General features: G+C 51.2%; 1 protein-coding gene across 1 annotated transcript; it reads left to right on the forward strand.

Moving 5' to 3' along the window:
- Nucleotides 1-3030: 3030 nt before the first annotated feature.
- On the forward strand, nt 3031-22247 carry LOC120404703 (zinc finger protein RFP-like). Its single transcript, XM_039537628.1, has 6 exons — nt 3031-3535; nt 8275-8370; nt 10930-11160; nt 12719-12741; nt 13308-13423; nt 20817-22247. Exons 1-6 carry the CDS (start codon nt 3107-3109, stop codon nt 21359-21361), a joined length of 1440 nt encoding a protein of 479 aa, XP_039393562.1. The 5' UTR covers nt 3031-3106; the 3' UTR covers nt 21362-22247.
- The last annotated feature ends 544 nt before the right edge of the window (nt 22248-22791 follow it).

The raw sequence follows: 22791 nt of genomic DNA on the forward strand, positions 1-22791 counted from the left end.
TACTGCCCTGGGCCCTTTAAATCCTCCCCGGAGCCTGCCGGAGCCCTGGGGTAGCAGAGGTGGAGCTCTGGCGGTGATTTAAAGGGCCAGGGGCTCCTGGCTGCTGCACCTGCAGCGGAGCCCCAGACCCTTTAAAGCTCTGCCAGAGGCCAGGACCTCCTCCAATGGTGATTTAAAGGGCCTGGGACTCTGCTGCGGTAGCAGCAGATGGAGCCTCAGGCTCTTTAAATCACCCCAGGGCTCCCAGCCGCCTCTGCAGCTGGTAGTTCCAGGGGTGATTTAAAGGGCCCGGGGCTCCCAGCTGCTGCTACCACAGCCCCAGCCCCAGGCCCTTTAAATCCTGATTTAAAGCGCCTGGGGATTTAAAGGCCCCGCCTCTTCTAGTTGAGGCCCTGCCCCCTCCCAAGGACTCCGGACTACCAGCACGTCCTTTAAGTTACTTTCACCCCTGCCCAAGTGGTTTCAACAGTAGACTTACGAGAGAACGTAGTAGCAAAAGCCTCCCTACTTAGATCCATCCCATCTTGGTAGATACTTTCCAAAGCCAGTAATAACGTCTTGAGTAATTTCAAGACAACAGCCAAGGATCTCCCATCAGGGGCGGCTCTAGGCACCAGCAAAACAAGCTGGTGCCTAGGGCGGCAAAATCTAGGGGGCGGCAAAAGGCTGGGGCCCCAGCTGATCCTGCCGCTGGGAGCCGAGGAGCGGCCCGTCCCCTGTAGCCGGGGGGGGGGGGGGCGGCAGGCTAGGCTGGCAGACCTGCCGCAGTCATGCCTGCGGGAGGTCGACCGGAGTTCCGGGACGACTGGACCTGCCGCAGGCATGACTGCGGAGGGGGCGCTCGTCCCGTGGCTCGGCTGGAGCACCCGCAGGCATCACTGCGGCAGCTCAAGCGGAGCCGCCGGACCCGCGAACCGTCCGCAGCCGCGGGAGGTCCAGCCGAGCCACGCGGGACTAGCGGTCTCTCTGCAGTCATGCCCGCGGGAGATCCGCTGCTCCCGCGGCTCCGGGGCACCTCCCGCGCATGACTGCTTGGGGCGGCCAAAAACGTAGAGCCGCCCCTGTCTCCCATGAGAAAGCCGTGAGGTTTTCCCAGGTTGGACTAATTTGAACTTCAGTCCCAGTGTATCTGCTATATTTTCCAAAATAGTCAGTCTTTTTGGACTCTTGCTGAAAAAAAATATAATTAAGACATTAAATTTATAGCTTTTTAAATGTCTTTTGATGAGTCTGCAGCTCGTACTAGTGCTAATTGGAGTAGATGCCCTCTGCAGTGTGTATAAGAGAGATTAGGGTTACACTTTTCTCTGAGCAAAGCTTGTACTCCACCATGTTTTCCAGAGAAGTTTGCAGCTCTATCAAATGCACAAGCAGCCATCTGTTTGGGGTCCAGTTGACAAGCATTTAACAATTCCAAGATGTGGGTTGTCACCCAAGCAGCCGATGTGTCTTCTATAACTTGAACATCTAGAAATGCATCTACTGGCCTACCACTACATCAAGATAACGTACACAATGACTTAATACTTGATGCCCATTTGCATCGGTGCATTCATCAGCCATGCATACAATTTTTTTAATGTGGTGAGAGAGTTCTTCACTTTTTCAACTGTTGAATCTTTCACTGTTGCATCACGTTTCTAGTCAATCGGTTGAGTTTCTTGTTCGGAACCAGTGTTCAACTTCAGGATGAACAAGTGACAATGCACTTAACATTGGCCTCCAGTTTGTAATGTGTGGTATTTCTTGCTTAAAAGAAAGTATGATGTCACAGCCATGTTTGTTCGCATAAACTGTGTTGTGTCTCCAGCATTCTTAACAGCTTCATTAACACTCACCGGTGTTGTCCTTGGTCAGTGGAGACTCGGAGTTCAGAGGTGCTTTCAAATGAGTTCATCTCCCAGGTGGGGAGCAAGAAAGCACCTTGCTCGTTCCTCCAGCTGCTCAATGTTCACTCTGGCCACTGTTGTTCATTCTGCCACCATTCACTCCATCGCTCTGTTGCCAATGGCCCTGCACCATCACCTTCTGCTACCACCTGCCACTGTGACCTCTGTGAGTTGGTCCCTTGAGGTTCCACCAGCTCTCAGTGATGTCAGCTGAGCTTTCAGTGGGGGAACCTTGCAGCTAGTGCAGGCTGGGCCGTCTCTTCCACAGAAACACTGTCCCACAGCAGGTCTAAGCACTTAGACCTGATTATCAGTGATTTCAGCTGCAGTGGTCACTTAACAAAACAAAAGACTCTCTATGAAACCTAATCAGCTCTGTCTTTAAACAGTGGAGAGGGGCAAGTCAAATAGTACCTGTGACTCAGGCAGACCATCAAGCAAAACACCTGTCCCCTCCCTCTCTCTTGATGCCCTAAATCAGTACAGGCTAAGTACAGTTCTACTGCCCTTTACTCATACAATAAGAATAACATTTCATTACCCCCTTGCATTCAAGTGATTTGTAACCCAACCCCAGCCAATATCTATCACTTGGGAAACACAGCTCTGTTTGTTGGATACCTAGGTAGATTAAGTGTGAATGTAAATACAATCTGGTCCTGAAGCCTTTTCCCCACAGCCCCTAGCTCATCACTAGCTGTCAGGGAGAGCTTATTGAGACTTTGCTTACAAATCATCATTTGAAAGTATTAGGTTGGCCAACATCACCGAAATGAATGCACTGACATTGTCATAAAAAACAACAGCTGTAAAAGGAAGCTAGTCTATGTTCATACTTTTCAAATCTATTACACTTTTTCAAATACACATATTTTATCAGACACTTTATACGCTTCTAAAGTGTGTATTAATGTCTCAATTTCAATTCAAATTTCCAAACAATCACCAAATTGGCAACACTGCATGTAACTAGTTCACAAAACTGGGAAGTTGGTGGGGGGGGGGGGAATTCAGAAGGGGTGTATACACCCCCTGAGGGGGGAGGGGGTGTAGGGAAATCCCTGGTGGCTTGTGGTGTGTTGTGTGTGGTGATGGTTTTTGTTTCTTTTGTTTTTAATTTCCCGCCGGAGAGTGTGATAGGCTCCCAGCTGGGCAATCTGCTTTACAAGACTGCTTGCTGGGCCTGGCAGGAAACGAAACTTATCCTGTTACACTGTATGCAGGGAGCCATGGCTGCAGCAGGGAATCCTTTCAAGAACCTCCGAGATGAAGCTACTTGCTCCATCTGTCTGAGTTTTTTCACGGATCCAGTGATTATAGACTGTGGGCACAATTTCTGCCGAGCCTGCATCGCCCAGTGCTGGGAGGGATCAGACACAGACATCTCCTGTCCTCAGTGCAGAGAGACCTTTCCCCAGGGGACCCTGAGGCCGAACAGACAACTGGGGAACTTTGTAGAAATAGCCAAGCAGCTGAGTGTCCCAGCAGCAGCAGCAGCAGGAGGATATTTGTGCAACGCGCACCAGGAGCCTTTCAAACTCTTCTGTAACCAGGACCAAGTTCTCATCTGTGTGATCTGCAGGGAGTCCCAGGCTCACCGCGCTCACATGGTGGTCCCCATAGAGGAGGCTGCCCGGGAGCACAAGGTAGGCCAACAGCTGGGCATGGGGCTGGGAGTGGGAGTGGGGCTGGAAGCAGAACCCAGGCCACAGCAGATGTGGCTGCAGTGGCGCTGGGACAGTTTTTGGGGTGGGGGTGCTGAGCTACACCCCTCTGACTCCTGTCCACGCCCCCTCACCGCCCCCAAGAGCTGGGGCCCGGAGCAGAGCCGTGGCTCCGGGAGGGCAGGGGGGATGTGGACAGCGGTAATGCCGCCGAGCAGGCCCCCAGGCCGGTAGCGTAGCTGCCTGGCCCCCCGCAACTGAGCAGCCCCCCAGGCCAGCAGCCAGGACGCCTGACGCAAAAGCTGGGGGTGCTGCAGCACCCCTTGCACCCCTACTACCTGCACCTATGTGTGGCTGGCACTCCCCTGCCCCCTGTGGGGCCTGGCCTGGTCCCCCCCATGGCCCCCCGAACATTCCACCACACTCCCCTAGGGGGGCCCGCTCCACAGTTTGGGGACCACTGGTCTAACCAGTCAAGGTGGACAAAGTGCAAGAGGGGGAGCCGAGGTACAGGGAGGCAAAGGCTGGGGATTCACAAAGGTACTTAAGTGCCTAAACTCCAGAGTGAGGTGCATACAGCTGGGGTTTAGGCACCTAAATGGCTCCACTGCAATCCCCAGAGCTACTGCCAAGCCCTGTAGGAGCCCAAACTCACTCAGTGCCTGTGTATTCAGGGTCCAAGTTCTCTCAGTACCTGTGTTACTACCTCTGGGCATGTGCACAGCTGCCTCCCTCTAGAGGCATCTATCTGGCTGCCTATTTCCTGCCAACCCATGAGCTGGGTGAAGACAGGTGTTCTCCTGCCTCTCTCACCTGCGGGGCCTGATCTGTGGGCACCCTCACAGACAAAGACAAAGGACTGGGAGGGACAGAGAGGCACTGAAGGGGCAGTGACTTGACCAAGCTCACAAAACTGCTCAGTAGCAGAACCAGGAATTAAACCCTGGCCTCTCAATACCCATCCTAGTTCTCTAGCCACTAGACCACACAGCCTCTCACCGCTCCTGTCAGGCAGGGCTTTACAATCACATTATAAACCGCTCAGCACGGCTGAGTTTTAACAGAGCTGGTGCTTGGCAGTGCCCGGCTTGAGCACTTCATATCTGATGACCGCTGGCTGCTTCCTGGAAGCAGCAGTAAAGTAACGCATTGTCAGCAGCGCTCTCAATGGGTTTGTTTACTGCTACTTTCTGATGCATAAGATGCACTGAAAGATTTCTGCTTAAAAAATTATGGTTAATCTGATTAACTTTTTCCTCAAGGGAAAAACAGGATGATGAACTCTTGTTTTCCCTGGCTTGCTGAATGCTGGTCACTTTGCTGCTCCTGAAGCAGAGTGGGGAGTCAGGGCCTGCCCAATCTCCTCTCCCAGGCCCCCTCCTGCATCCCGCCAATGTGCTGCATCTCTTCCCCCGGGCCGGGCTGGGATTAGCGGGGGGCTGGCCTGGCGCTCCTGGGGCTGGGGACGCTGAGAGCTGTGCTGCCTGCCCGCCTGGTGCTCTGGGGCAGAGGGGCCGGCTGTCACGGTGGGTGGGCTCTGGTGGGGTTGGTAAGGGGGGGGCCAGGCCTCAGACAGAAGGGGCTGAACTGGGGTCTAGCCTCCCTGAGCCAGTGATTCACGTCCTGCCCACGCATGCTTTAGAGTTTTGCTTTGGGTTTATGCATCTATTTGAACCATAAACTCGATGCAACATTCTAGGGCCCATGAAGCCCAAGTGGATTGGAACCTTAAAACGCCTGTTGGACGGAGCAATCCACTCGGGGCAGAATCCGCTGTGCTGTCTGCCACTCTCGCTTTAAGGACAAAGTGGACTGTATTAATGCCACAGTAAGATTAAAGGAAGAAAAGTCTGATTCCCAGGACCACATTGAGTCTCAGTACCGGAGCACCTCGGAAGTGAGAACAAACCCTTTCCCCCATGCCAAACACTCGAGCACAATATTTATGAACCTTGTGAGTGTGTTGGATTTTTAACCGAGTCCCTTTCTCCCATTAGGCCCTGGAGTTTAATATACATTTTTTTAAAAAGTGTTTTAAACAACTCTTACCAAAATGTCCTTCCCTGTAAGTTGCTCAGCTTTCATTCTGTGACATCCAGATCTCTTCATTTACTGTTCCCTCTCATTGCATGGGAGCACAACACCCTATCCTACGCTGCTGCAAAATGGATACGACTTCAACCCATTGCCCTGTAGCACTTGGGGGATTCGCTGGAGGCAAAGGGCCGTCTGGACAAAGTCCCTAAGCCTCTACATCAGGTCTGGGGCCCCCAAGGCCTCTCTGTTCCCTGACAGCATGACACATACAGCATAGAAGTAATGCAGGGCTGAGAGGCCCAGATTCTGTTGAAATGGATGGGAGCTGTGCTTTTAGATCCTCTGTGTGGCTCTGCAACACTGCACCTCTGGTGAATTACAGAAGAAGATCCTCGGAGCACATTTTCAAAAGCACCAACTGACTTTAGAGCCAAAGTCTCGTTTTCAAAGGAGATTTAGTCCTGAATCCCCAAAGGGACTTGGGTGTTTTGCTGCTCAGCATTGCAATGCCTAACTTTTAGGCACCTAGAAAATCACTAAGGACGTAAGAACGGCTGCACTGGGTCAGACCAAAGGTCCATCTAGCCCAGTATCCTGTTTTCCGACAGTGGCCAATGCCAGGTGCTTCAGAGGGAATGAAGAGAACAGGGCAATTATCGAATGATCCATCCATTGTCATCAAGTCCCAGTATCTGGCAGTCAGAGGTTTAGGGATCTCTGGAGCATGGGGTTGCATCTCTGAGCATCTTGGCTAATAGCCATTGATGGACCTGTCCTCCATGAACTCATCTAATTCTTAAACCCACTTATACTTTTGGCCTTCACAACATCCCTGGCAATGTGTTCCATGGATTGATCGTGTGTTGCATGACATACTTCCTTTTGTTTGTTTTTAAACCTGCTACCTGATCATTTCCCCTGGTTCCTGTTCTGTGAAGGGGTAAATAAACTTCCCCATTCAGTTTCTCTACACCATCCATGATTTTATAGACCTTTATCACATCCTCATCCCAATTGTCTGTTTTCCAAGCTGAACTCTCCATCTTTTTAATCTCTCCTCATATGGAGGCTGTTCCATACCCCTAATGATTTTTGTTCCTTTCGCTGTACGTTTTCCTATTCAAATCTATCTTGTTTGAAATGGGGCCAATAGAATTGCATGACATATTCAAGATGTACCATGGATTTATATAGTGGCGTTATGATATTGTCTGTTATTATCCATCACTTTCCTAATGGTTCTTAAAAGCCTGTTAGCTTTTATGAACAGATGTTTTCAGAGATGAGTCGAAAATCTCTTTCATGAGTGGTAAGAGCTCCTTTAGACCACATCACTTTATATCTATAGTTGGGATGGTGATTTCCAATGTGAATTACTTTGCATTATCAACAGTGAAATTCAGCTGCCATTTTGTTGCCCGGTCACCCATTTTTGTGAAATCCCTATGTAACTTTTTGTAGTGTGCTTTGACTCAACTACCTTGAGTAATTTTGTATTATCTGCAGACTTTGCCACCTCACTGTTTACCCCCATTCCTGATCATTTGTGAATATGTTAAATAGCACTGATCCCAGTATAGATCCTTGGGGGATCCTGGTATTTACCTCGCTCCATTGTGAAAACTGACCATTTATTCCTATCCTTTGTTTCCTGTATTTTAGCCGGTTACTGATCCATGAGATAAGGTTATCGCTTATCCCATGACTGTTTAGTTTCCTTAAGAGACTTTAGTGTGGGACCTTGTCAAAGGCTTTCTGAAAGTCTAAGTACACTATATCCAGTGCATCATCCTTGTTGACACGCTCAGAATTCTAATAGATTGGTGAGGCATGATTTTCCTTTACAAGAGCTGTGTTGATTCTTCCCCCAACAAATCATGTTCATCTGTGTCTGACAATTTTGTTCTTTATTATAGTTTCAACCAATTTGCCTGGTACTGAAATTAGGCTTTGTCTGCAATGCAGCCTATGTCGCCAAAACTTACAGTCGTTCAGAGTTGTGAATATTTCACCTCCCTGAGTGACATGAGCATTCATGTGTACAGTGCTATGTCAGCAGGAGAGCTTCTCCCGCCACCCTTAGCTTCTGCCGCTCATGGAGGTGGGTTTATTATGCCGACGGGAGAGCTCTCTCCCATCGGCATAGAGCGTCTCCTCTGCATGCGCTGCAGCGGTGCAGATGTACAACTGCAGCGCTGTACTTACGACAAGCCCTTAGGCTTACTGGCCTGTAATTGACAGGATTACAATGGGAGATGCTGCTGAGAGGGGTGTGTCCTAAGCCCCGCCCCCTCAGAGTTTGGTGTAGGAATGCGCTGGTCTCTGTAATCCCCTCTCCTGGAGTCAAGCGTCTTAGGCATCTAAACTGTTTCTTGCACGATGGAGTTCTGCACTTGTGTCACTCCACACAAATCATCTGGGGAGGAGGCAACATATCTTCTTCATAATGGTTAGCCTGGGGGAAGGGTGCTCACCTGGTTGGCGGGAGGCCCTGGTTCAAGTTCTCCCTCTGCCTGCTGAGGAGAAGGGATTGGAACCGGAATCTCCCGCCTCTCAAGAGGCAATTGTGACGTTGCCAGGAGCACCATCTGTGGGACAGCCTGAGAGGGACATGCAATGTACATAAATGTATCTGTGAGGACGGACTCCCCTGACCCTCCCAAACATTGTTTTTCTTGCATCAGGAACAAATTCAAACCCGACTGAAGACCCTGAAGCAAGAGAGAGAAGAACTTCTGGAGTGGAAACAGGATGGAGAGATGCAAAGCCAGGAATATCTGGTAGGTGCCTATTGTGATGGTCCAGCAGTTATATCAGTCAGGGTTGATATTTCTCTCTGTGTGGGGAGAGTGTCAAACCAGGGCTATAAACAGCACTGGCCTGATTTGGCTACATCTACACGGCACAGCTCTGGGGGCGGGGGGGAGTGACCTGCGGGGTATTTGTAGCTACACAGCACAGTGAAAAGCAGGCTGTGTCCACTCTGTGGTGTGTCGCTACACGGGCGAATGAAAGGCTCCAGCACGGGGAGGCAGCAGAGCTGCTGGAGCCTTTCCCCATTGCTGGAGTTTTTACCTGCGGTGGGCAGGCAGTAGGACACTACGCTGCTATTTTTAGCAGTGTAGATGGGGGAGGCCCTGCTCGGGGGCGTATAGAGCCATGTCCGTAGGGTTTATACCCAGAGGGTTCAGGCATATCGTGACTCTACTTGCTTAAGCCACGCCTCGCCATCTACACTAAGCTGACCAGATAGCAAGTATGAAAAATCAGGACCGGGGGTGGGGGGCAATAGGAGTCCATATAAGAAAAAGCCCCAAATATCAGGACTGTTCCTATAAAATCAGGACATCTGGTCACCCTAATCTACACTGCTGTTTATAAAAAGCAACAAGGTGCCACAGGACTCTTCGTCGCTTTTTACAGATCCAGACTAACTGACTACCCCTCTGATACTGCTATTTATGCCCATGTTAGCAGGGGCATATACTGTACATACTCGACACACCATGATAACATTTGTGTAGTACAGCTGTACCTCAAATCACTTTTTAATCTAATGTCTTTATACTGGTGTAAACCCCTGACATGCGAACATTGTAAACCCAATTTAATTTGACCCTAGTGTGGTGTGTAGGGTTCACCTTGTCCAGATAAACTGAGATAAAAGGTGCTAACTAGGAGCACGGTTGAAGTTAATTCAGGGTTAGCTATGATGTATTGGATAACGCCCAGATAACCTCAAATACTTTACCTCTTCTCCACATACCCTTACAGGGTGTGATCATGTTTGTCTATGTATATAATCCCTCTGGTCTGATTCCTCCACTGGCTTCCATTTCAACTCGAAGCACTGATCTTATTCCCCACACATCCAGCTACAAACAGTGATTTGAGGGGAGATTGTTTTCAAAGGCACGTATGGTGATTAGGTGCCTAATTCACATTGACTGTCAATAGGACTTAGGTTCCCAGTGGCTGTTTTGTATCTCAGAAATCCTCCCCCTGAATCTCCATCTATAACCACCAGACATGACTGGCTTCCTCTGGGATGATGTAATGTACAAAATGCCAGATGGAAACATGTAAGAGCTGGAGAAAAAGCATTTTGCACAGTATATGTTGTACCTGTCGTTTTGTGTGGATAACCAGCAGAACTTTCCTTCAGTCGTCTCCGCAGCTCTCTGCCAATGTATTCCTGATACGGAGTCAGACCCCCCCCTTCCAACCTTTCTGCTATTGGAAGACTCTAGATGATCAGCAGAATATACTAAGCCACCCTGACCTGAAGACTCATTATTTTAGAGAGATTGGGTGACATTTTCAAAAGTGCCTAAGTGATTTTGGAGCCTACAGCTTACAATTTTGCAAGTTGTTAAGGGCCAGATTCTCACAGGTATTTAGGAGCTTAAAATGCAGAGAGAGGCCTAGTGAGATTTTCAAAAGCAACTAAGTAGCATCTAAAATCCTCTGTAGTTAAGGGGACTTAGGCACCTAAGTGATACTGAAAATCCCTCTCAGGGCTTATATGCCTCTTAAGACACCTAAATACCTTTTAAAAGCAGCTCCTTATACATTTTTTTAAATGGGTTTCAGCTCCTAAATGATTTTTCAGTTTCTGAAAATTTACCCTAAGTTCTGTTTTCAAAAGTCACTTTCAAAGAAGCTTAGGCTCCTAAGCACCAAAAGTAACTTTGAAAATGGGAATTGAACGCGTAAATCACCAAGGCGCTTTGGAACATGTTATTGATTCAGGCCAGCTGAGACTATCAGGCATGTTCTCGTGAAATCTCATCCGTATGTTCGTAGTAGGGTAATATGAAAAGAGGGCTCTAAGACGCTCCCCATGTCCCTGATAGGCTGTCCAACTTTCTCATTTGTGAAAACCGGACGCCGGAACCTGCCCTGTCTTATGCTCCGCCCCTTTCCCTTGAGGCCTCTCCTCCCACTTCTCTTTCACCCTCTCACTGTCGCTTGCTGTTCTCTCCAGCTTCCTCCCCCTGCCAGCTGAGCGGGGCTCTAGGAGTGTGTAGGTGACTGGGGCAGGGCAGGGGAGCGAGAGCCATGCTCCAGGGGTAGAGGGGTGATTGGAGAAGGATGGGGAACCTGCCCATACTTCTCTCCCCCCAGAGCCATCCCTGAGTGCTCCTCCAGGCTCCCAGCAGCAGCTGCTGCTCTTCCCAGCCCCTGGTGTTGGAAGCCAGTTACTGCGGGGAACCAGACTTCTAGTGTTCAGTCAGCAGTGCTGACACTGGACACTGCCAGGTTCCCCTTTCAAAAACTGGACATCTGGCAACCCTAGTCCCTGACCTGTCCTTTCCCTGTTTGTCCCTTCGTTACAGGGAAAGATAGAATCTGAGAGGTGGAAGATTGTGTCTGCATTGGCGCAACTGCGGCAATTCCTGGAGGAACAAGAGCGACTCCTGCTGGCCCGGCTGGAAGAGTTGTACAAGGAAATAGTGAAGCTACAGGATGAAAATGTCACCAAACTGTCTAAGGAGATTTCCCGTCTCAGTGACTTGATCAGTGAGATAGAAGAGAAATGTCAGCAGCCAACAAGCCAATTCCTGCAGGTGAGACAGTTAGAGACACCCAGATCCCTGCCTAGGGAAGGGAGAGAGTCTGAGTGATTAACTTGGTTTACTAACTTCTTGGAGAGCTTCCACTCCACAATAGAGACTGTCAGCGTGTCCTTTAGCAAAACGAGGGAAAACAACATTTGACATTTCTAATATTTCCAGTGTGGAAACCATTTTGCTGTTTTAATGCCAGACGTCTTAGGCCTTTTTGATACATCATATATAAGCCCCTTTGTTTTCAGTTTAAACTGATTTTTACCAACAAATTCCTGGGTTTTACAAAAAGTATTATTCAGGGTTTTCTGATTTTCATCCTCCTTGTGTATCATTCAAATATATAAAAAATAACTTGTTTTTTTAGGAAAGTACAATACATTGCATGAGATCTCTGTATTACAACAATACATTAGTCCGTCGGTATATGCAAAGCTGCCTGCTGAAGTAAGAACATATTGTTCTAGAAGATACACACAATAAACCAACAGGCAGGCACACAAGCTCTGAAGTGCGTGTGCATCTAGACGTACTGATGAATCTCAAGCCCACCATGAACACATTTCAAACTGTTACCAGACAATGGGTTAAAGATTTAACGCACTAAAATGGGAAGAAAATGAAAATCTGTAGCAGAATACGTTTCAGAACACAAGGAAGTATTCAAAAGAGTTAAAGAAACAAAAACAGGAGCCAAGGATGAAGTTGAGTGTATGCGCTGCAGATGGTGTGGCCCAATTATCAAATGTGAATATTTATAGGCTAATAGTTCTAAGACTACACTAGTAACCTGTTGGTTCAAATGAAGTTTTATTTGGGGATTAGAGATCTATTGTTTTCTTAAACTCAGAGGGCCATTGTTTTTTGAGTTCTGTTTTAGTTCTGCAGCAAACCACAGTGATGAACGGAATTCAAAGCATTAATCTACTGAATGCTTTTTTCCCCTGTCTTTCCATCCACCAAAATAAACCCTGATATTTTCCTAGAAAAATTAATAGTTTTTTGCACTGATTTTCATCTGTTTTTGTTGTTGTAATTTTTCCTGGAATTTTATCAGTGTTTAACTAAAATAAAAATGGAAAATGAAGGGCCCTAATGATCTGGAAGCAGTAAAAGGCACAAGTCCAGTTTCTAGGAAGTGGGAGATTAGGAAAGCGAAGTTCTTTGCAGGGCCTATTAAGAAATGGGAATGAATCCAGTTTCCAGAATTGCTGACTAGAATTGCATACATGGAGAAAGGCAAACGCTCTGGACACAGCAGTTGCATGTGGAAGTCCAGGATTCATGTGTCTGATTAGTCTGTTTGAGCAAGTGCCATTGACACAGGCAAAATAGAATTTAGAAGGAGAAAACCCACAATCATGGTGCATGCTTAGCAGTCCAAGTCCATCGAAGTATGTGAATGGACTTTTAAAGATGCAACTACATAAAACTGCATCTTGAGCTCAACTAGGGATGGCCAAGTGAGTCCTGTCCAGAGCAGGAACAATCGCCAGTTTGTGGCTCGTGGGACTGAGCTCTTTTTTTTTCCCCCCTCCCCTCTCTTTCTCTCTTCTAGGACATCAAAAGCACCTGGAGCAGGTATGTAGCTCCTTCCCACTCCCCCTTATGCTTCATGATGTTGGAAGGGGATTGGGCTTCCGGGGTCAGATTTTGCAGGGTATTTAGACACCTGGCATGTAGCTAGCCACTTGGTGGAATTTTCCAAAGCAACTAAATGAGTTAGGCACCTCATTGCAATCAGTGGCAGTTGGGAGCCTAGCTTGATTAGGTGCTTTTGAAAATCCCAGGATGCACTGTTAAAAATCAGGCCTTAAGTGACTTGCCCAAGGTCACGCACGGAGGCTGTGGCAGAGCAGGGAGTGGAATGTAGGTTTCCAGAATCCTACAACAACCCCTTAACCACTGGAGCATCCTTTCCCTCGAGATTATGCCCTTCTCTCTGAGGGGCAGCTTGTGGACCCCTTACTCTCTTTAACTCCCATTTGAGGATCTAGGCATTTAAATACTCCAGTGAGGAGGGCATTTAACTCACCAGTGGGAGTTAGAGGCTCACAACGAGCCCAAGTGAGAGCAGGCTCTGGTAGCTCATTCTCACAAAAGAAAGAAAAGATTTAGAGAATGCTTGGGGGGTTTTTCCCCTCTAGGTGTGAGAAGGTGAAGTTCGAGAAACCAGTGGCCGTGCCAGAGGACCTGAGAGAGAGAGTCGGCGTCTCTTCCCAAAGAAATGTTTGTCTGCGGGAGGCTGTGAAGAAATTCAAAGGTAACTTAACAGTTATCAGGGTTCATGCTACGGTGATGGAACATCAAGATGTGCCTGTGACTGTGGAAGGAGATGGACTCTGGCCTATTAGTTCTCAGCTCATCCCAGCTAGACGTCTTTGTTGCTGGGATGGGGAGGGCTCAGGGCTGATGCCAGTTCTCCAGGCCTCCACTTGGATTGTCCCAGACCCAACCCTGGGTGTCAAAATTGGCCACTCAGAATTTCAGAGACACACAGTTACCAGATGTTTTAGAAAATGTTAAATTGAACCTCCATGGCTGGGATTTTCTAAGGGACCTAAGGGATTTAGGCACCCATCTCTCTCACTCTCTGACCATCAATGGGAGTTGGCCACCACATGGCCTCAGCCCTTTTGAAAATCCCAGAGTCTGTACCTCAAGTTCCTCCATCTTTCAAAAGGGGGAAATAATGACTACCCTACCTTGTTGTGCTAATTAGTGAATGCTGCCCGGTGCTTAGAGATCCCTGGAGGAAGGCAGGCGATGGAGAGGTGCAAGATAATATATTTTGGATGGTGATTTTACTTTAGTTTGGTCTCGCTGGAAAGGTCTCCCTATTCCAATCTGCTTCTCATTCTACAGTCTTTTCCTTTGGGCTGTATCTCAGAATTACAGCACGGTTCCATCCAGTGCTGCTGTCACAGGATATTAGACAGGATGGGAGAGGTCATATCTTTTATTGGACCAACTCCTGTTGGGGAGAGATAAACTTTTGAGTGACATACCTGAAGAGGAGCTCTCAGTAAGCTCCAAAGCTTCTCTCTCAAGCACGGTTACATTAATTAACGGTAGGAATGTCACCAGAGTCAAGAGAACATGAAATCACCTGTTCCAGTCCTTCCTTTCTCTGGAGACCCAGCCCTCTGAACTGACCTCTGAGCCCAAAGGCAGAGAGAAAGGGTGAGGGCTAGATTCACAAAAGCACTTGGGGGTCTACCTGACATTTTAGGCACCTGAATCCCAGAATCAGACCCCACTGGGATTCACAAAGCCCCCTGCTCAGCTGCAACCAAAGCTTGTAGGTGCCTAAAATCACTCATCACCTCTGTTTTTGCGGTAAATGTACCTAGGCACCTATGTTTCTGCCTCTGTGCATGTGCACTGCAGTTCCAGTCTAGCTGTCCAGAAACATAAGCCCCAGAGAGATACATGAACTGGGGAAAGAAAGGTGTTCCTCCTCCTAACTCGTCTACAGGGCCCCAGTCTGAGATGCCTGCTCTGAGCACACTTACTGGCTCAGGCCCTATATGTGAACTTACCCAAAAGAACCAGGCCCTAGAGCAGGCCTGCACAACATGTGGCCTGGGCAGTGATGAGCTGCCAAAATATTAACAACAGGTTCCCTCCTCCTCACCCCACGAGGGGGTTGTGGCTGCCTCCGCCGGACCCCTGCCCCATCCACCCCCCTTCCCTGTCCCCTGACTGCCCTCTGCCGCCCCATCCAACCCCTCCTCTCATTCCTGATTGCCCCCGAGGACCCCTGCCCCATCCAGCCACCCCTTCTCCCTGTCCCCTGACCGCTCCTGGAATCCCTGCCCCTAACTGCCCCCCCACCCCATCCACCCTCTGCTCCTTTCTGACTGCCCCCCAGGACTCTTGCCCCCATTCAATCCCCCTATTCCCTGCCCTCTGACTGCCCCACCCCTATCCACCCCCCCCCCCACAACCCTCCAAACTCCCCTTCCCTCTTCCAACACCCCTTCCCTGCTCCCTGCCCCCTTACCGCACTGCCTGGAGCCACTTGGCCAGGACAAGCACCAGCAGCGGAGCCGCGGGGCCCGGGCCGGGACCAGCACCGGAGCCACGGGGGCCGGGACCAGCACCGGCGCTGCAGGGGCTGGGCCGGGCTGGAGCCGCGGGGCTGGGACCAGCATCGACGCCGCAGGGGCCGGGCTGGAGTCGCGGGGCTGAAGCTGGGGGTGCTCGGTTGGGGCCGGGACAGGACGGGGCTAGGGATGCTCAGCTGGGCCCAGGAGCCGAGCCGGAGGGAGCCACGGGGTTGGAGCCGGACCGGGCTGGGGCTGGGGGCGCTCGGCCGGAGGTGCCAGGCTGGAGGGAGCCGCTCGGCCGGGACCAGGAGCTGGGCTGGAGGGAGCCACTGAGCCGGCCGCACCTCCCTTCCCCCCGTGCCCCAGCTTACCTGCATGCCTGCTGCTTGTTTCAGGCTTCCCGCGAACATCTGATTCGCAGGAAGCAGGGGAGGGGGAGGAGAAGGGGGCGGAGCATTCAGGGGAGGAGGGGGACGGGGCGGAGTGCCGGAGCTTTTGTTAAATAAAGCCCATATAGAACCGGTTGTCCTCGAACAACCGGTTCTAAAACGGCTTCTAAATTTAACAACCAGTTCCTGCAAACCAGTGCGGACCGGCTCCAGCTCACCACTGGGCCCGGGGGCCGCATGCGGCCCGCGTGGGCTCGCTGTGCGCCCGTGGTGGGTGAGTAGGCAAGTGGTGGGTGAGGAAGGGGGCTGAAGAGGCAGACAGTGGCGGGGTGAGGAGGTGAGCCGGGGATAGGAGGCTGAGGAGGCGGGCGGGCAGTGGCGGGGGATGGGTAGGCGAGCCTGGGTGGGGGGGGCTGAGGAGGCGAGCGAGGAGTCAGTGGCTGACCTGTTCTACTGATCTGGTCTGGCTCCCAGCCCCTCTCCAAGGATTGCAGCTGTCTGGAGGTGCTGCCTTCAGGGGCGGCTCTAGCCATTTCGCCGCCCCAAGCACGGCGGCACGCTGCGGGGGCTGCTCTGCCGGTCGCTGGTCCCGCAGCTCCGGTGGACCTCCCACAGACATGCCTGCAGAGGGTCCGCGGCATGTCGCCCCAAGCACGCGCTTGGCGTGCTGGGGCCTGGCTGCCGCTGCCCCTGGCTGCCTTCCACGCCTTCCTCATTCACATCTCGTTCATTCAACAGGGCAATTGATTACAAAGTGGGGGGAAGATCTTATTCTACTTCTAGCAAAAAGACATTTTTCTTTTACCTTAATTATACTACCTTAGGGGCCCGCTAAAACATATTACCAAGGTTCAATACCACTGTTTCGGTGGGGCAGCGCTGGGGAAGGAGGTTTTGTTTTCGCAGGGTGGGCGGTGCTGGGGCGGGGGGGGGAGTATTTCAGGGAGGCTGGGTAGCACTGGACGGGTGTTGTGTTTTGGGGGGGCTTGGTGGTGCTGGGGGGGGGTCAGCAGGGGTGGGGGGGTTCGGCCCTCAGCTGTTTTCTTTGGAGTAATATGGCCCTCGCTGCTTTACAAGTTGTGCAGGCCTGGACTAGGGAAAGAGAAGCTCCCTTATAACGTACAGCTCTGTAATTAGGGAACAGACCTGGGATGTGGGAGCCCCCCAGTTCAAATTCCCTGTTCCCCAGAGGGGAGGAAGGGATTCCAACAGGGGTCTGATATAGGCTTCTTCGTTGCCCCTTTTGAATCTGATCCACTGCGTATAAATAATTGAGCAGAGGGACAGGCTTCTGGGTCTCCCACCTCCCAAGGGCGTGCTCTAACCACCTGGCTACAGAGACGTTCTCGTGATTTCTCTCTGCCTCCGGCCCAATGAATTATTGATTATCCCCCGTGGAACCTCTCCCCCAGGAGAGCAACTGGGCACCCCGCATCAGAAAATCCTGCAGCCCAGAGGTTAGGGCACTCCTTGAGAAGTAGATCCCATTTCAGATCCCTGCTCCCTCTGTTGGGACTCATTAGGAAAGGGACAGATAATAAGACAGAAAATATCATGTTGCCTCTGTATAAATCCATGGTACACCTACATCTTGAATACTGCGTGCAGATGTGGTTGCCCATCTCAAAAAAGATGTATTGAAAAAAGTTCAGAAAAGGGCAACAAAAGCGATGACGGGTATGGAACAGCTACCATATGAGGAGAGATTAATGAGATTGGGACTTTTCAGCATGGAAAAGAGACGACTAAGAGGGGATATGATAGAGGGCTATAAAATCATGACTGGTGTGGAGAAGGTAAATAAGGAAGTGTTCTTTACTCCTTCTCATAACACAAGAACTAGGAGTCACCAAAGGAAGTTAATCGGCAGCAGGATTAAAACAAACAAAAGGAAGTATTTTTTCACACAAGGCACAGTCAACCTGTGGAACTCTTTGCCAGAGGATGTTGTGCAGGCCAAGACTATAACAGGGTTCAAAAAAGAACTAGATAAATTCATGGAGGACAAGTCCATCAATGGCTATTAGCCAGGGTGGACAGGGATAGTGTCCCTAGCCTCTGTTTGCCAGAAGCTGGGAATGGGCAACAGGGGATGGATCAGTAGCAGAGTGAGGAATAGAGCCCAGGAGTCTTGGCTTCTAACTTCTAGACCATGCTCACTCGCCAAACTGAGTGTAGTGCATTGGATGGACTTTACACATCCCTGTGGTATGGACATTTAGTGCCACCGAGAAGGCTAATTCCCAGTGCACCAGAGAGCCCGGTGTCTCTGCAGCAGGGTTCTCCTGGTCTGAGTGGGCGGAGGAGTTCTCACCCCATGTGCTGTCCTCTCGGGCTGGGGACTTTTCACCAGGAGATGAGGGAGGAATAGGGCAGCATGGAAATGCATGAAAAGCTGAAGCTGGTGTCCCTGTTAACTTCCTCTGCCTGGTGTCTGCTGCCTCCCCTGCTCTGTTCTATTGCTGGATGTGAAGCACCCCCAGCAAGGGAGAGGGATCGGGGGAGGAGACAGCGATCCCCTCTGCCACGGATCCACAGGATTGGTGCTACAGCCTCAGCTTTGGAACAGTCTCTGGGAGGAGCCCCTTCAGTGGGCCAGACCCCCAACATCAGCCCACTCTTCCTGCAGGGTAAGCCACCTGGCTTCACCGACTCCTGAGGCTGGCCCTCTGGGCCTTCCGCCCTCCTGCCTCACAACCTGAGCTGTGTTCAGTGCGTCCAACTGAGACAGACCCCTGAGGGAGACTTCTGTGATCTTAGGGAGCAACACACCTCTGCAAGCACCTGCAGCAACATTCAGCCACCGCTGTCACTGTCAAGCAACTGGGTTTTAGTCCACATCTCTGCACCACAGCACAGGGAGACCTTGGTTAGCACAGAGAAATGAAGGTTACAGGATAATCCCTTCTGGGTAGCCGGTGCCCAGCCCTGCCGTGCAAACCCATTGTTCTAGCTCTGTCTCCCTCCCCATCTAATCTGCTTTCTCCGACTCCCAGGTGTGCCCCCGACATAGGCGCCGATTCTGTAGTTGCTCTGGAGCTAGAGCACCCACGGGAAAAAATAGTGGGTGCTCAGCACCCACTGGCATGGATCAGATCCTCCCTTTCCTCCCCTCCCACCCACCAGCAGCCCCACCGATCAGCTCCTTCCGCTCCCTCCCAGCACCTCCTACCCACCCCGATCAACTGTTCAGTGGTGGGAGGGGAGGCAAGGGAGAGGAGCAGGAAGAGGCGGGGTATGGTGGAGATGTGGGGGAAGGGGTGGAGTGAGGGTGGGGCCTGGGGCGGAGCGGGGGTTAAGCCAGGGCTGGCGCTTCCATTTAGGCGACCGCACCAGGATTTGGGGGTGGCACTGCGGCGGGGGTCCTTCCGCGCCCGGGTCTTGGTGGCAATTCTGCGGCGGGTCCTTCACTTGCTCCACGAACCGCCACCGAAGTGCCCTGAAGACCGGGAGCACGGAAGGACCCCCCCACCAACGACAGGGATTGTGGCAGGACCCCCGCCTAGGGCGCCAAAAACCCTGGCGCCACTCCTGGGTTAAGCACCCCCAAGGAAGTCAGCTCCTCTGCCCCCACTGCTTCCTGCAGCCAACACATAACTTCTGCTTCACCCCTCCCCCACCCAAGTCCTTTGTTCCCGAGCTGGGGCGATGGAGCTCAGCCACAGAGGCGGGGAAATCCATAGCTCTCCGGGGTGCTGGTTGCTATTTTTCTATGTCCAGGCAATTGGATTTGCCATTGTCTTCTGAGGACCTCAGGCCCCAGACAGCGACATGGGCAGCTTAGCCTGCCCTGAGAGCAAACACTCCCTTTTCACTCACTAGGTAACAACACTGCATATAGGGAAACTGAGGCACATATTGGCTTCATAAAAAAATTCCAAAAAAAATCTCAGTTTGTCACACACCCACCCCCAACAGTACCTCCTAGATGCCTGGCGGGAACAAAGGGGAATTTCCAGCTCAGCTTCAGCTAACAGGCAGCTCCCCAGGACTGACACTCAGGATCCACCTCAGCCAGCCCGGGGCTACTGGGGAGCGTGATAAATGGTCCTCACCTCCCCCAGGGCTGAGCTCTGCCTGGCAGGGTCTGTCTGCACTGCAGAGTGAACCCTGGGGATCGGCACCCAGGTTAGCCAGGGCTGGGTGCAAGGAGCCATGCTGCTGAGCCTGACCTCACTTACTGTGTCCTCACTGGTGCTGCTGAGTCTCTAGGACTTCTCAGAGCACATCTCATGGCTGATGGTGCCACCGTAAGCTGAGCTATTCTGTGTTTCTTTCCCAGTGATTCGTGGGGTACCCGGTCTGTCTTTCACAGGGGAATTGTGGGAAGGCACTGGAGGGCTACTTTCCCTCAGGTCAGACTGGCAGTGACGTTGTGGGGGAGGGTTTTCACCTTCCTCTGCAGCATGTGGATGTGGGTGACGTACCAGGATTGTTTGGGGGTATCCCACTGAATCATTTCCCTGCATTGTGGGGCCTCGGGCACTGGTACCTCAGTGTCTCCTCTTCTCTGCCTGCGGCACATAAATAGTCCAGTCTGCTGTAGGCTGTCACGCTTTGGGCTAATGTTGGGGGTTGGGTTAGGTGGGTGCTGGGTGGGGTTGGTGGCCTCTGCTATACGGGGGTCAGATTAGATGACCTGGTTCCCTTCTGGCCTTAGACTCTGACTGTCATCACTGGAGTGGTTTAGCCTGCACAGAGGCACTGACTTGACCCTTGCTCCACCCTGGGCCGCACCCCCACTGCATCCAATCCCCCCACCCCTGCCCCATCTCTTCCTGCCCCACTGTATTCTGCCCCCTCCCCCACCTCTTCCTGCCCCCATTCCTCCCCCTCACCCCCAGAACCTCCTGCCCACCTCTGAACAACAGATCCATGGCAGGAGAAAAGCGCTGGGAGGGAGGGGGAGGAGCTGATCGGTGGGGCCTGTTGTCCGGTGGGAGATGCTGTGGGGTGAGGGGGAGGAGCTAATTGGCAGGACCTGCCTGTGGGTGTTGAGCACCACTATTTATTTTCTGTGGGTGCGTCAGCCCCGGAGCACCCATGGAGTTCTGCCTATGCTGGGTGGAAAGCACCCCTGAACTCAGATGAGGTGTTTATGCATCTGGACAGGAAGGGCATTAGAGTTAGCAGCTGTGTAAGTGCCTGGGTTAACTCTGCAGTGAGGTCAGACCTTAACACTCTTCTCCTGTGTGTGTCTCTCTCCCTCTTGCAGTGCAGGCCACTCCGGATCCAGACCTGGAAAATCCTTGTTCCATCGTGTCCACCAATAAGAGTGTGATGCCCGAATACACAGAATGTTTTAAGAAAGCAAAGAGGTTTCACCCTGCTGCCTGTGTGCTGGGCTATAAGGGCTTCACCTCAGGGAGTTGTTACTGGGAAGTGGAGGTGGGGAACAAAGATGAGTGGGTTTTGGGCATTGCCAAAGAGTCTGTGATACGTGAGGGAGCGATAAGCTGTACACCAGAGGAGGGGATCTGGGCTTTGCAGAGTACAGGGAATGAGTACTGGGCCCTCACCTCCCCTAAAACTGCTCTGGGCCTACATCAGAGCCTCAGTAACATTGGGGTTTACCTAGGTTATGAAGGGGAGAAAGTTACATTTTATGACATTACATCTTCTGGCAGAGAGCCCATCTTTACTTTCACATCCTCTTTCACTGGGAAGATCGTCCCCTTCTTTGGGAGCCGGTATGTCAAATATCGTCTAAGTTCACTGACAGGCTTTTCATTAAGTGGCAGGAAGCCCCCCACAAGCTGAAGGGCAGGAGAGGGAAGTAGCCCAGGGGAAGGAACTGTCAGTTCAAGTGGTTCACCACTATCCTCAGGGCCCCTGGGCTGGGACCTGGAGTAGAGGGTGGGCCCAGGTCCCTCCCTCTCCACTCCCCTCTTCTAGGACACTAGTGAGGCAGTTAACATTCCGCTGCAGGAGCAAGAAATGGTTCCCTGAAAGCCTCCCCCCCCCAAAGAAGAGAAAGCGCAAGACCCATCAAAATAGTGCTGGCAATTTGCCACAGTAATATACACATTACAGCTGTCACACTTTGCTATTCTAATCACAGTCTTGCCAGCCTCCAGCATTCACAAACTATGTCAGGCCCCCCACAATCAGGAGATTGGCTTAAATATCTTTTTAAATGTTGTGTTATTTTTCTTTGCCTTTTGGCTTCCCAGCTTTCAGGGTGTTCTTATTTCCAGTTTTCAGTCTTTGCTACACTAACATGAAGGCTGGAAATGTATCTGTAATATACTCTGAGCTCCCTCAAATCTATCTACTCCAGCAGCTGGGACTGTAAGAAAAACACCAAGTGCTGCGAGACTCGCAATAAAATGGTGAGGGGAACAAGACTGAGTTGCTCAGCATTATGCTGCTGAATGGAGTTTCTCGACCCTCTTCCATGCCTGTCTCTGTAACTCTGGGATCCTCCAGACACACATGAACTGGCCAACCAGCAGACACCAGGAGCCACACTCAGGGTCACCGCAGCATCTGCCTGTCTTAGGGCAGGTCTACACTTAAAATACTGCACCGGCGGTGCTACGTCCCTGTAATGCTTAAGTAAAGACACTCCTACGCCAACAGGAGAGCTTCTCCCATCAGTGTAGTTAATCCACCTCTCTGAGAGGCGGTAGCTATGGCAAGGGGAGAAGCTCTCCCGTCAACGTACCGCTGGCTACACCGGGAGTTCAGTCGGTACAACTGCGTGAAAAATCCACACCCCTCTGTGAACACAGTTGTACCGACTGAACTCCCGGTGTAGCCAGCGGTACATTGACGGGAGAGCTTCTCCCCTTGCCATAGCTACCGCCTCTCACAGAGGGGTGTGGATTTTTCACCGCCCTGAGTGATATAGTTCTACCAGTGGACGTTTATAGTGTAGACCTGGCCTAAGTTCTGACTGACTTAGGGTCATCCATCAAAGTCCTCTGCTCTTTACTTATGAATATAAAAAACATAGTGGTGTTTCCCTCTCCCCCCAGTTCCCGAGCTCAATGCTCCTCTTTTGCTCTGTTTGGTTATTTGGATGCTGTAGATTCAGCTGAGTAAATTCACAGAATAAAGTTTATTTCTATCTTCTGGTCTTGGACTTTGTCCCAGGAGTATTGGATCTGTACGGCTCTGCCCTGAAAGGCTAGACAGACCGATGAGCAAAAGCCTGGAAGGGGCTTGAAGAAAAGCCGCTGGGTAAC

Source organism: Mauremys reevesii, linkage group 4, assembly GCF_016161935.1.
Source record: "Mauremys reevesii isolate NIE-2019 linkage group 4, ASM1616193v1, whole genome shotgun sequence".
Classification (NCBI taxonomy): Eukaryota; Metazoa; Chordata; order Testudines; family Geoemydidae; genus Mauremys; species Mauremys reevesii.